Source organism: Chironomus tepperi, unplaced genomic scaffold (assembly GCF_022539635.2).
Source record: "Chironomus tepperi strain 1889 unplaced genomic scaffold, CSIRO-AGI_Ctep_v1 contig_486, whole genome shotgun sequence".
NCBI lineage: Eukaryota > Metazoa > Arthropoda > Insecta > Diptera > Chironomidae > Chironomus > Chironomus tepperi.
This window is the reverse complement of record NW_027226608.1, coordinates 418,439-433,365: the sequence shown is the minus strand read 5'-3', so window position 1 is coordinate 433,365 and position 14,927 is coordinate 418,439. Positions and strand designations below refer to the sequence as shown.

Genomic DNA, 14,927 nt, shown 5'->3' with positions numbered 1-14,927 from the left:
CCTACCCATTACTGCTCCCTCCAGCTCTTTACCGCTCCCCTACCGCTCCTTACCCACTCTCTACTGCTCCCTCCTACTTGCAACTGCTCCCTACAGGTCCCTACTGCTCCCTACCGCTCCTTGCAGATCCTTTCCGCTCCTTACCGCTTCTTACGGCTTCCTACAGCTCCTTTCCACTCTACAGCTCTCTACTGCTCTCTACCGCTTCCTACAGCTTCCTTCCGCTTCCTACAGCTCTCTATCGCTCTTTACCGCTCTCTACCGCTCCTTACCGCTTCCTACCGCTTCATATAGCTCCATACCGCTCCATACCGCTCTGTTTCAGTCGTTTATTCCTATCCAAGTGTTCTGTAACACTAAAATGTTTTGAAAACACTGCTCTAAGGTAAATCTAAGTAAGCAGGCAAGGTTGGGTGTAGATATAGGTGAAGAAGTGAACCATCCCTGACCAAAGACACTGTGTCTGCCATAACATTGTTTAAAAGTGGATATTAGCAATGACTAAGAATGTAGAACAGACAATTAACTTAACAGACACACTGTGTTCCTTAGGGATTCATTATGTAGCTGTAACCATGTTTAGAGTCTAAATTACATTGTTGGCACCGTCGGAATCAGCTTGCTGGACACTATAACTTGGGTAAAATGATCAAATACCATCAAAATTGATCAAAATACAGTTAATCAGTTTCGTACACATAGCAGCAACCTGAAGGTACATCTACAGCCTATTACAGTTACTATTGATTCCTCTAAGGAAGACACTAACCATAAAAAACACAAAAAATCATCAATTTAACATCCAAAATCTTTATTATTCCCCAAATATTAAATACATATCAACCAACTCCCATCAATCTAGACCCAAAACTGCCTTCTAATCTCAAAACTCACAATAGAAGTAATGAGCACCACCACATGGCACAGCTGATATATGATAACGTCCAACATAATAACTCTCAATAGCCAAACATTCATCATTTGTAAATTTCCTCCCATAACGTTCCTCAATTTGATCATTTGTGATAAAAAATTTGACATTTTTTGGATGTGACAGGAAGGCATCCTCAGTCAGCGAATATTTTCCGTTCATCCAAATTCTAGTTCCACCGCCAGTTCCGAAAATTTTCTCAGTTTCATCATAAATTCGGGTTTTTTCGTGGTCGGAATTGATCTCCAGCAGGGTCATGTTGTGGCTTGTGCATGCCTCGGATGCGTCGATGAAGTTCTTTGGGTTGTGGACCAAGCAGGCACCATTAAGGTCCGATATGTTGAATAGAATCAAACAAATTGACAAATCCTTAAGTTGTCCATGGATAAATTCAAATTTAGCTTGTTCTGGATTGATGTAGCTGGCATTGACATCGCCATAGCTTTCGGTAGTTCCTTTAGTTGTCGGTAAGTCATCAGAATCGTCGTCCGTAAGTGCTTCTAGGTCTATAAAGGATGCAATTTTCTTTTTTGGTGTACTTGGTGACATTAGAACGACAGTTGACATTGCTATGGCTATGCAGATTAGTGCTAGTGTAGAGAATGTGTAGTTGCTGGTGATAAGCTGTTGTTCTGGCTGCTTTGGTTTGGGTTTTGGTGCTGGTTGAGGTTCTGGAATTGTAAAGAAGGAGTTTTTGTGGTTAATGATTGGAATAGTAAGTCATTGTCGAGAAGGAGGACTCTGACACCTCCAAAAAATGGCTTCATGACTCCAGGGCAGTCAGACTCTGTTGGAATCACTTAGGGAGAGTTTGCTGATTGATCCAAAATCCAAAAACAACCTTCCTTGGCCCTGACATGCCAGTATTCCAAATTGAAGTCAAGGACCAAGCCAGAGTCAAGCCAGCTTTTAGTTATAAGTCTTAAATTCAGACAATTTGGCTTTACAGCTGCACTAAGCCATTCTTAAGTTGCCTCATCACGAGAGCACCCCAAGAACTAATGGTAAGATGCTGTCGACAGAGATAGGCATCGGTAATTGGCTAGCGATTGCCAGAAGAAGAGTAAGCGTGAAATTCCAATTAATAGAATTCACAATTGATCTGTTCGGTCAGTGAAGGAGGCAATCAACGTCTCTATGCCCTCATGACTACAGGTTCCTTCCCAATTCACATGACTTTTCTGCATCATATCCTGCAAATTTCCTGTTCCAACTCACCATTTTGTATAGAAATTTCATCCGTTGTGTCTGAATTATTTGATGAACTTTTGCTTTTAGACTGACTGATTGAGTCCAAATCTACTAAAGTGTCCATAGATGTTTCAGCTTGCATATTTAATTGTGCCTGGATATTCAGTTATGTGATCGATCTTCTCTTGATCAGTTCTAGTACAGAACTGAGTTGATTTGATGTGATTGTTGGTTGAAAAAAAGGGGAGTAAATGAATTTTGGATAGAAAATGGAAATGGATATTATCTGCTATGCAACTGTGTAGGGTTATCAATTCTGGGACCAATCCCGGGGTTCAGTACACCATGACTGGGGTGTATCCAGAAATTTTTAATTTTAGAAGAATTTTTGGGATTTTTTGCATGAAAATCTCAGAAAAATTGAAGAATTTGTTCCAAAAAGCGGTGAGGGGATAGGAAGGGGAGATGATGGAATCTGAGGGCATACCCACCAACCCTTTTCAGTTCCTCAGTGAGCCTCTGAATCCTTCCATTGACAACAATTTGTGATTTTTGGATTTTTTTCGAAAACTTCAAAAAAATTAGAAATTTTGGTCCAAAATGAGGTAAAGATGGTGTGGGGAGGGAGGCGAGGAGTTGAGGGTATGAGGAGGGTTAGGGGGTTGAGGATCAATCCTTAAATGCACCCTTGAAACCCAAGATTGACAGCCATTTCCCATGTCATTATCGATTGTCGGTTCATCAAAATCACCATCAAGTCACCACCCTTACCGCCATCTACATCTCAACTACCATAACCTCAAATATCTTTCGCATCAATAACATCCCGTTCCCCACTTCTGTTTCGCATCAACATTCTTCAAAACCAAAGTAGTTCTCGCAGCAGTAAAAAAAAAAACAAAATCAAAATAAAAGAAAAGAAAAAAAAAAAATAAAAAAATTTTTGTGTTTTTAAAAAAAATTTCATTAAATTTCAAAGTCACAGCCAGCTTTTTTGGCACAATTTGTCATCGACAACAACAACAACGTCAAGTCATAATGTCAACACCAATAGAGCAAATGATACTCGATGCAAAGCGCTTAGCAAATCGTTTAAAAGAAAAGGAACAGCTAGCTGATGTCTTATCGAATGAAACTGAACGTGTCAATTATCAGCTGGACAGCATGAGACAATTTCAGGATGATATAAATGCATTAAATATTCTAGCTAGAGATCGTAGTAATGCTGATATGATACATACAATACATCAAGAGAATCCACAAATTCGTGAGATCCAGCAAGAGAATCGACAACTTAAGGCATCAATTGAGGAGCATCAGAGGGCAATTGAGTTGATTATGACTAAGTATAGGCAGCATACACAAAGGCAGATTGAGGAGACAAAGCTGGATTTTGATAAACTTGTTAAGGCTAGTGAGATGAATGATGTGAGTATGGGAAGTAGCTGCATATGGCTCAAAATGAACCAATTTTGCTGAATTTTGAAGAATTTCGGACAATTTTTGACAAATTTCGCTGATTTTTGGCAAATTTTGCTGAATTTTTGAAGATTTTTGCCAAATTTTGCTGAATTTTTGAAGATTTTGGTAAAATTTTGCTGAATTTTTGAGGATTTTTGGCAAACTTTGCTGAATTTTTGAGGATTTTTGGCAAACTTTGCTGAATTTTTGAAGATTTTTGTCAAATTTTGCTGAATTTTTGTCGAATTTTGCAGAATTGCCCATTTTTACTCAACCCCCCCTAACCCCTCCCCCCTTAATCTCTTCCAGTGCACCAACATAATCAGCTCCCAAGCCCATCAACTTCAACAAGCAATAGGCGTAATGCAAGATGCCGTCAAAATGGGCGACGACGAGATGAACAAATACGTTGAGCAGCTGATGCAACTAAAGACAGAGAATCAAGGTCTCCGAGAGCTCCTCGGCATTGCCCGTTCAATGAATTCAATTTTAATGGATCGTGAAAAGAAGGAAATTGCAACGCAAACGGAAGAGGACACAAATGTCAAGTCATGAAATGTTGGATGGATGTTGGGAATGAATGTGGAATGAATGGATGTACCGAAATTTTAAAAAAAGATGCTTCTGTGTAGGATATTCAAGATATTCAATTATTTTAGATAAAAATATGATGACGATGAGATGGAAAAGTTGTAGGAAGCTGTGTCTCTACACTAGAGATAGATATCAAAAAATCCCAAAAAAATATAAGTGACTGCTTAGTGATCATTAAAGTAGTTGTGTCGAGTTTAAAAATGTGCCATTTGAGTAAATTGTTCAGAATTTAAAGTTGCTCAATATTAAAAGGATCTGAAAAAAAAAATCATTTTTTCGTGCCTGTTTTGGAAGTATTGTGGATGAATTTAGTTTAAAGTGCTGAATATAAGCATTGTAGGATTAACAATCTAATAACTATGAGAACCCTCTCCTCCTACAAGAGCGTTACGTGATCAGTCGTCTTAGTTGCCAATACTAGACATTTTGCTAGTAGCACAAAAGTCTGTCCAATTAGGAAGGATTCTTAAGCTTCTAGAGCACAGAATTACTGTCTAACTGACTGGGAAGGCTTCTAAGTTACGTTCTTAATGACTCAAGCTCTAAAACAGAGTTGGACCATGGACTCCTGGAGTAAAACTTCAAAATGGAGTCCTGTCAACTATTAGAAGCCTTGCTAGACAGTTAAAATGACTCCAATTTGAAGTCTGAATCCAGAAATCCGGGTACTTCTGCACTAAAGCTCTAATTACCAATTACGTCGCTAAAAAGCCAATCCAGACACTTAGACAGCATCTAGTAAAATCAGCATACCTCTTGAAATGCACACGACGTCGAAACGGCCAAAGATCTAGCTCTAGACTGACTTGACACTGGACTTGTGACTGGATTACATCAAATCAGCTCTAAAACCAGAGTCATGTTGCCATGGAGCTTATTGACCATTTCTATGTCGTGTGTCTTCCAAGTCTAATATTTTATAGGTCCAGTACCAGATCACTCAATAATATCCATCATAAATGACATTAACAATCTATTTTGATGATCACTATGCAGTCAGTCTTAATTGAACAGCAATAAAAAAATGTTTGCAACTAATTTTTGCTTGACAAATCCCAAATCTTTAAAAGATTATTTAGAAATTATATGTATGTATCTACTTTATATATTATATTTTGTGTATCCAGCATTTTCTATTATTTTACTTTATTTTAGGGCTCCTATCACAAAAATTTAGACTATATTTTATTATTCTATAATTTAACTAAAAATCCCACTTTATAGTTAGATACGCAAACATGAATAACTCACCGTCAAATATACACAAAAATTAATAAATCACTAAAAAAACAAGCAAGGCATAAAAAATCAGTAAAGAAACTCAATAATGTCGTACATTAACTAATTAACTGAACATATTTTATGAAAAAAATGAAGAAAAAAAAATTAAATAAAATGTTGAATGATAAAACAAATTTAAAGAGAAAATGTGGTCTTATTTATTTTGATTAGATTGCTGAGTCGATGGATAAGTAGCCAGACTGAACCTCCTTACTACGGACAGACCGCCCTTACCCCACAAGAGCCTTAAGTAGCAAATGAACGAACCATAATTTGACTTCTGTTCTGGTTCATTTCTCATTAAGTGCATTTTTGAGGTGTTTGCCACATAATGTCTATATTAGGGCTGGCAGGACTCCGAGAGTCAACATCCACTAGATTCTATCATGACCCCAACTCAAAAAGTGGAGTCCGACTCCAGAAGTTCTGTCTACTCTGGTCTGTTTTGACTAGACTTGAGGATCTGAATGATTTTCTAGGCGGAATCTTAAACATACAAATCGTAACTGAGAACATTGTAATGTACATCAGGTGTCTTATGATGCAATAGCGTCATATCAACGTGCAGAGCTTGAATAAAGTTCAGATTCTAAAGGATAAGGTACAATAGACTCCTTAATTGCAATATTTCAAGCTTATTGCCAGGATAGAGTCAATTAGAACTAATTTTAGACGTCAATTGAGAGAAGTTATCGTTCAAAGCTGATCTGTAAAGTCAGTGAAGTAAATAAATAGCCTTCTAGCTCATTAGACTGGGCTTTTCGAGCGTTATAGACAGTCTCGTTCAAAATGTGTTCCATGACACACTAGTATGTACTGATTATATGCATAAGTTACATTTCTGACTGTCTAATGAAATAGTTTCACTTCCTAGATTACTAAAAGCGTCAATTTAACATCAATTTTCCAATAATTTTCAATTTAAAATTCAAATTAAATAAAACCGTTTATTTTAAAGCCCATTTTTGATCATGTAATTCTTTATCGTATATGCAGCAACACACAGCGATATAACTCTACACATGTATGCGAAAAAACACAAATTCCTCTCACGAGAATTGAGTAAATATTTTTGGAGAATCGTCATTAGCAGCACTTTTAGTTTCTTTCATAAAATTGTATCGAATGGTTGATTCTATCAGCTCATGTTAAACCTTAATACGAGTCTCATTTGTCAATTTTTAAATTTACGTTTCGCATATTTTTTCATCAAAAAATAAAATCACATAAAAATATATCGAAAATAAAATATAAAGTTCAGTGAGAATTGATATTAATGCGTTATTTGTGGACATCTTCATTTATCGTGTGACCTCCACAGAACTATTGTACATATTTAATGCAAAGCTAGTTCTAAGTTTAAGGTAAGTAAACACATGATGTCATGATTGAGTCATAGTAAAAAAAAAATACAACAAGATTGATGATCATCACACAAGTGCACAATTTAGATGTTGAGTTTCGTTTAAGTTGTCGGATGTGACTTGACTAGTGTGACTTGTGACTGAGACAAATGAAACCGAAAAGACCGAAGAGACTCGAAGAGACCCGAAGAGATCCGAAGAGATCCGAAGACCGATGACCGAAACCAAACTGACCGAACTGACCGAATTGACCGAACTGACGGAACTGACGGAACTGATGGAACTGACGGAACTGACGGAACTAACGGAACTGACCGAATTGACCGAATTGACCGAACTGACGGAACTGACGGAACTGATGGAACTGACGGAACTGACGGAACTAACGGAACTGACCGAATTGACCGAATTGACCGAATTGACCGAACTGACCGAATTGACCGAATTGACCGAATTGAGTGAACTGACTGAACTGTCTGAACTGTCTGAACTGTCAGAATTGTCAGAACTGACTGAGCTGACTGAATTGATGAAACTTACCAAACTGACCGAACTGGCCTGAACTGACCTGAGCTGACCCGAGCTTATCCGAACTGACCCGAGCTGACCCGAACTTACCCGAACTGATCGAACTGACCTGAACTTACACGAACAGACGGAACTGACTGAACTGACAGAAGTGACCAAACAGACCGAACTGACCAACTAAAATGCAGCGTTTCGTAGTCTCAATCTCAACAAATCACAACACCGACACCTACAACCCTTGATCTCAGTCTCTCCAGACACCCTTTACACATCCGATCATTCAAATTACATCAATCACATCCCCATTATATTCTCTAATCAATTAATTGACACATTGAACTATTAATAGCCATAAGCATTTGTCTTTTAATTTAATTTCATTAACATTGCTAATAACAAATGAGAAAAAAAAAACGAAAGAAAAAAATTTCAATGCTATTTTTGAATTCCTATAAAAAAAAGTTTTTTTCGTACGGTTGATGATTTCAACATTTTTTTCTGTTTTGGAATGAATATTATTATAAAAAAACAAGTTTGTATGTTAGTTAATGATAGAAGTCGCCGGTATGGATAGAATCGAATTTTACTACTGATTGTGGAGTTCCGAGAAGTGGAAAATTGAGTGATTAATCTAAAATTCTGCTTAAGTCGGTTGGATTCGGCCTGGTTCGAACCAATTAGGCTTAGTTCGGTTGGATTCGGCTTAGTTCGGATGGATTCGGCTTTGTTCGGACAAATTAAACTTATTTCGGTTGGATTCGGCTTAGTTCGGATGGATTCGGCTTAGTTCGGATGAATTCGACTTAGTTCGGATGAAATCGGCTTGGTTCGTACGAATTCGGCTTAGTTCGGACTGATTCGGCTTAGTTCAGATGGATTCAGCTGAATAATTGCTGAATACGGTTTGAATCCGAACCCATACCAGAGTCTCGCCGGCTTAGTGCACCATGTCAGAGACCCGGTGCCGGATTTTGGATCGATCATCCAACTTGTGCTGTCCGGAAATTATTCTGTTGACTTATTCCGATGATGTAAACCTTTAATATTGCTTATTATCACATCATCATTCTTGAAGCTTATTATCATTAATAAATTGAATGTTCATGAGAACTACTTAAACCTTGAGCAAGCCTTGAACGACACACTGCAGCAAATTCCTTTCATTTTCATCAAGTATGCTTAATCTCTTCAGAATTTTAAGAATTTTGACAATTTTAAGACAATGCAGAAGTGTTCTAGTGACTGACTTAATTGTGGGGAAGGGTACAGTCCTCAATTAACACGATCACATCCGGAAGACATTTTACTATACGACCGGATAAAAAAAATTTTGTGTATTAAAACCGGATGCAAATCATCTCAATGCTTTGAATTGTTCCGCTCGGATGATCATGAGAAAAAGAAAAAGTAATGAGAGAATTGTGCTGAAAATTCACATTAGGGTGAGTTTGTGGGTTACGTAACTGGGGGGAATTCGTCGTTTTAGAACATTTGTCCTTATCCAGCTCCATCAGAATGCTTGACCCTCCGTGACAAAATTGGAAAATTGAGCTCCAAGTCGACTCAGACTTTAAATGGAGTTGAGGAGTCAAAAGTCGACTTTTTCGAGACAATTTCGAGTTGTGCTCCAAATTTTCTTACCCTAAGCTTAGTTTACGTAATTTCCGAACATACCCTTAACTGCATAGAAGCCTCATTCACTCAATACATAACGTTCTTAGGATGCAGGGGTGATAGAGGGATAATTGAGATTTTCCGAGAGTCATTCCAAGTGAGAAGCCTCCCAGACGGGAGAGGAGAGCCCAAGACAGCCAAAAAGAGCCCAAAAGAGCCCAAGAGAGCCCAAGAGAGCCCAAGAGAGCCCAAGAGAGTCCAAGAGAGTCCAAGAGAGCCCAAAAGAGTCGATTAGTGCCAATAATTGACAAAAAAAGCCCAAAATGTCATCAAAACCTCAATTTCCGCATTCCGAAACTCTCATTCGACCCCATACAAGCAATAATGATAAAAAATGTAATAATTCACATGATATACAGTCAGCACGTGACAACCAGAAGACACTTAAAATTTGCAGTATTGTTATACAATTCCAACAAGCATCTTATTAATGTATCTGAACACGACATAAACACAAATAAGAACCAATTAAATTTTTTTCACACAAATATTGCGTCACTAAGTTTATTATTTTAATATCCATGACTTGTTGTTGTTGTTCTATTCATTGGCACACATATTATTTTTTTTTTTTGAAATATTTTTGCATGTGGGGGACTTGTTACGTCCAAAAAAAGTGTGGAATAAGAACTTGTTGTAGGAAATTCTTGTTTAATATAATCCACATCTGATTGAGTTTTTAGCGCTTTGTTGCTTGGTATTGTGGATTGAGAGATCAATTGTGATTTATGGGATCGATCAGATGTTGTCTGAAGCTGACTCTGTTGCTAGATTGTGTCTGTAAATTCCTAACTACTGTCTTGATTGACAGCTTCTTTCTATGAGTTTTGAGGACACCCACGTGATTTATTGGCATCTACAATGTCAGATTTGAAGACTTTAAGCCGCTTATGTAAGCTGGTTCACTTGTCAACATTCCTAAAGAGCTGATTTATCGACAAATTGTTGCTGCATCTGTAGATTAGACAGACCACGCCTCTGAATAGCTCGTCTTTCTTTTCAAGGCCAAAGATAAACTCTTAGTTGACTCTAATTCGACATTATTCGGCTGTAATTCATAGTTTTTAAGTTTTTCGATCCCGGAATTCGGGATTCTAAGATTTCGCGTGATTTTTCAATACCGGTATCCCGGGATTGAAATTTTGGATCGGAATTGAAATCTATAATAGTTTGTTTAAAGCTGCGGGCCTGTATTTTTGGACGAATCCAATTTAAATTCACCAATTTCATGTTCATTCATATGCTATTGCATAAATTATCTTCTTGTACATGGCTTTTTTGGGTAGTTTCGAGATGTGTCTAGAAGGCTACATTTTAATCTAAGTCACTACAGTTGAGAACTGACGTCTAACTGCAAAATATGTGCTTTATGCCAGTATTTATTGTATGTTCGTAGAAATGACATTTATAATATAGGTTGACTAGGCCAAAGGGCAAGATCTCAGCCACTAGACATGAAAAATTAAATACTGATCTTTGGGGAGAAATGCGCTTTAGACTCTTGGTAACATGGACAATTTTAAAACATTTTTTAGAAATTCTAAATCAAACCCGAATAGCACAAGTTGGTTATTCCATCAAAAATCTATCCATCCATCCAATATTGACCAACGCTGAAACCCGAGCAGCACAAACCTTTAAATCGATCAAAAATCCATCCCCAAGTCAGCATGCCTTTTACACAGAACTCAAAGTCAACTCAAATTTCAAATGAAGTCAAGTCGACTTTTTCACACAAAATCTGAATCAACTTCGAACTCTGCCTTACAATAGTGTCACATATAAATTAAATCATGCCTGTCTATTGCCGGATTTTTGATCGATTAACTTGTTTGCTTTTTTGAAGGGAGTCAACAAAAAAGACAGAATCAATTTATGGTTGAATGGATATTATTTTTCAAAAAGCTACTTCCCAACATTTATAATGTCATATGACTGAAAAATGTGGTAATTGTGCATGCAAATAAGAACAAGTCGTTTAACACTTGAGTTGATCTGAAAAATTATCATAAAGAGAGTTTTTGCTATATATGTTCCTGCATATAACACCTCATTTGATATCTAAATGTGAGATATTACTAAGAGTAACAGCACCTATACATAGAACATTTTTATCATAGCATTTAGCAGAGCAAGCAAACATTTAAGCGACAATTAACCGTGACTTGAACAAATAAGCTGATTTATCTCTTTACATTTCATTTTAGTACATGCTGTATATCCAATGGGTAACTTATTATGTCGTGATAAATCCCCACGTAGGATTTATGTAAAAGGACCTGTTAAAGGAACAACTGCATACGATCCACAACTTTTTTCAAATGATTCGTTGCTGAATGGTACGAGAAAGGATGTCACATCAAAAAATAGCAATAATAAAATGTAAGATGAGTAGCAATAGCAATTTAATGATTATTTTTAAGAGATTGTAGGAAGCAGAGTTGGATTTTAGACAAGAGGGTATTCAGGGACACTAGGGGCTTGTGGGTCAAGACTACCAAGTCGATTTTGAGCTCTGGGATTGGGTCATGTCATTTTTCAAACTAAATTGGACTTAAGACACAATCACGGAGAATCCAGAGTTGGGAGGACTCAACTGAGTGTCTAGGGTCAGTTATTTAGCCTCCTGGGGATATCCTACTTTATATTACCCATTAGGCAGGTTCCTATCTTACCCTACTCGGTAGTCAGGCTCATTACTTACCCTACTCGGTTAGACAGATTAATAATATGGTATCTAGGGTAATTTAGGGTATCCCGTGTAATTTAGGGTATCCCGGGTAATTTAGTGCTTTCCGGGTAATCTAGTGTATCCAGGGTACTGTAGGGTTTCCCTTCTAAGGTAGGGTAGGGTTGGGTATCCTGGATAAAGTTGGGTATCCCGGGTAATGCATGGAATCTCGGGTAAGATACAGAATTCCGGCTAAGGAAGAGTATCCCAGATAAGGTAGAGAAGGATATCCCAAAAAGGTTAAAATGTCGGCCTCCAGACTACACTAGATGCGTCTTTTTGTAGTCCAAAATCCAGTCGAGACATCAATTCGATGTCCAGACCTTCAGTTGAGACACAGTTAAGATATCGGGACCTCAAAATCTCCACCTTTCTAGAGTCCAGACTCCCCCAAAAAATCTCATCTCCCAACTCTGTCTCCCTCTCTCCCCTTCTCTCTCACTCAATTATCACAATATACTCTTATCTAATTCATTTCTCATGTACACTTTAAGGTTTTTTTCGACACCTAATCTCAAAAGTGACATGAAATCGACAATATCATTAGACGCGCGAATATTTGATCGTGGTAATAGCACAGATCCACCTGTTGCACCGCCTCGAACGAAACGAACAACACTTAAGAAAGGTGCTACATTGCCGACATCATTTGGACATGATGTTGTGCCGAATGGCTTTAAGGAGGTCTTTGGAACAAGCATATCGTCTCGGGTGGACGATGAGATTGACTTTATTGATAAGGATGAAGATTTGGTGCAGGAGAGGTCGACGCCTGAGGGGAAATTGAAGGTTGATCAAGGAACGGATGAGGGGAAGCTGCAGAATGATCAGGCTGAGGGGAAATTGAAGGTTGACCGAGGAACATCAACGCCTGGTGGGAAACTAAAGATTGACAAAGGAACAGCAACTCCTGAGTCAAAACCAATGCTGGACCAAAGGTCATCAACCCCAACTGACCCCCAATCCGACCATCACGATCATCCACATGTATCACCAATTCTAATCTCAAAGGTTGACCACAAAACCGACGAACAACTCCAAGACGATCCAAAACACATATCCGATAAGAATTTAAGCTCATTTTTGATGAACATGCTTGATGACATCCGCAATGCTGAAGATGAAGCTAAATACAAGGATCAAATTCCTGTCGAGGAACCACCATTTATTGTCCGACGACGTGAAACAAAGCACATATGTGACGATGACGATCACATCCACAGTCACACAACCCATAGACATGATCATGATCATCCACCGCCCAAACCTGATCGTGATTTTACAAAATCAGCAATTCCAATTGATGTTGAAGTCATCGAAGTACCAAATATTCAGCCAAAAGTTCTCGTTAAGCGTGTTATATCACGTGACAGCCTTCCGTCACCGCCAGCGACTCCAACAAGGAAGAAGGGTATTGCAGACAGTCCAGCAATAACAATTGAAGCTGATAAGTCAGTTGGACATGAAAATCAACCTCAAGTTATAACGACCGACATTGTTGATATGGTAATTAGTAAGGCATACGGTATGAGTGACTTTAATTATCATCCAGAAGACTTCTCCCATGACGATGGATCCAACTTAGTCAAGCCAACGTCAAAATTGGCAGTCAGGAAGATATCAACGCCTAGAAAAATCAGCACCGAAAGTGCACCGACATTTGATAATGACATGATTAATGTTGAGATAAGTAAGACATCGACGGCAGTTCCAACAGAGTCTGTTGTTGTTGAGAAAGTCGACAAGCCCGTCATCGATGTCGCATCCGACGTAATTGATGAAATTTATAATAAAAATTCAGACATAATTCAAGAATTTCAGACATTTTTGGAACAATCGATTGAAAAGGAACCGATCATTAATGTTGATGATGAGAAAAAGTATTTAGAGTCGAGAGGATCACTGGATGAGTCAATTGATGACCAGTCATACAGTGACTCATTTGAGAGCACCGACGATGAAGTTAATGTGTCCAAAATTGACGTAAAAGTCAAATCCAACAGCACTAAACGACGAGAATCAATCGAGGATGTCGACAATTGGTTCAGTCATCATATCGAGATGGAACAGAAGGAAAGTGAAGTTTGTAATCCGTACATGGGTGAACGGTCGTCAATTGGATATGATACAAATAAGATATTTCCATTTGGATCGACAATAACTGGACGACGGGATTCACAGTCTGATGAATTCTTCACAGATCCATCGACCATCAGTCAACGACTAAAGCTGAGCATTGAACCAGCACAGGCGATTCCAGATAGCATTTTGGAGGAGGATGAGACGAAGAAGGAACCAAAAGTTGAAGCATCCATCAGTAAGCAGCCAGCACAGGCAATGTGTCAAGATGAGACGAAAAAGGAACCAAAAGCTGAAATGTCCATCAATCCACAACCAGACCAGACAGTTGAGTCAGCACAAGCAAATCAAGGCAGCATTTTGGAGGCCAAAAAGGAACCAAAACCTGAAATCGATCAGCAGCCAGAACAGGCAACTGTAGACGAAACGAAAAAGGAACCAAAACCTGAAACTTCCATCAATCAGGCAGTTGAGCCACCACAAGCAGTTCAAGACGAAACGAAACAGGAACAGAAAGTAGCCACTGGTAAACGAGAATCGTCACCAGATCATTCGACATTGTTGAAATTTCTGGATAAGGAATCCGCACATACCTGAAACTAATCAACAGAATCTAATCTCTGCAAAATTTTATTCTCGAAATATCTAATGTTAAATACTTAATAAAGAAATAATAATAAATAAAATTTTATCTCAGTTAAGGCTTGGTGGTTTTGGCATTTTTAGAGAATATCCAATCCTTAGTGATCGATGTAACCCCTACGTCAAGTTAGTAAGTCCAATAGTCTTCCTCTCTCTATAAAGCTTTGTATCAGCATCAGAACCAATCTTAAGACTCTGTAGCACAACTGTAGACATCCCATTCTTCACTAAGCAATACATAGCTTCTAAACGTTCCCAAAATACGTTACAACTACATCAGAGTAACACAAATTGATTAATTGATCCAAAAATTCGACTCAAGGCTAATATGACTTTGACATGATGCTAGATTTAAATTGAATCTGACAAGTCAGAGTCATACAAGTTTGGTGACAAAAATAGATTAAACGAGGCACTAGAGTGACTCTAACTTGGTGCCAAAGGCGATATT

At 38.1% G+C, this 14,927-nt stretch overlaps 3 protein-coding genes across 3 annotated transcripts; 2 read left to right on the top strand and 1 right to left on the bottom strand.

Moving 5' to 3' along the window:
* Window positions 1-787: 787 nt before the first annotated feature.
* On the bottom strand, window positions 788-2,337 carry LOC139099842 (uncharacterized). Its single transcript, XM_070652385.1, has 2 exons — window positions 2,150-2,337; window positions 788-1,602 (listed from the first exon to the last, which is right to left on the bottom strand). Exons 1-2 carry the CDS (start codon window positions 2,262-2,264, stop codon window positions 884-886), a joined length of 834 nt encoding a protein of 277 aa, XP_070508486.1. The 5' UTR covers window positions 2,265-2,337; the 3' UTR covers window positions 788-883.
* A 638-nt stretch (window positions 2,338-2,975) lies between these two features.
* Window positions 2,976-5,585, top strand: LOC139099730 (FGFR1 oncogene partner 2 homolog). The gene is made up of 2 exons (XM_070652242.1): window positions 2,976-3,550; window positions 3,893-5,585. Exons 1-2 carry the CDS (start codon window positions 3,161-3,163, stop codon window positions 4,136-4,138), a joined length of 636 nt encoding a protein of 211 aa, XP_070508343.1. The 5' UTR covers window positions 2,976-3,160; the 3' UTR covers window positions 4,139-5,585.
* Window positions 5,586-6,570: 985 nt separating this feature from the next.
* On the top strand, window positions 6,571-14,535 carry LOC139099855 (titin-like). The gene is made up of 3 exons (XM_070652401.1): window positions 6,571-6,822; window positions 11,232-11,406; window positions 12,250-14,535. Exons 2-3 carry the CDS (start codon window positions 11,249-11,251, stop codon window positions 14,429-14,431), a joined length of 2,340 nt encoding a protein of 779 aa, XP_070508502.1. The 5' UTR covers window positions 6,571-6,822; window positions 11,232-11,248; the 3' UTR covers window positions 14,432-14,535.
* The last annotated feature ends 392 nt before the right edge of the window (window positions 14,536-14,927 follow it).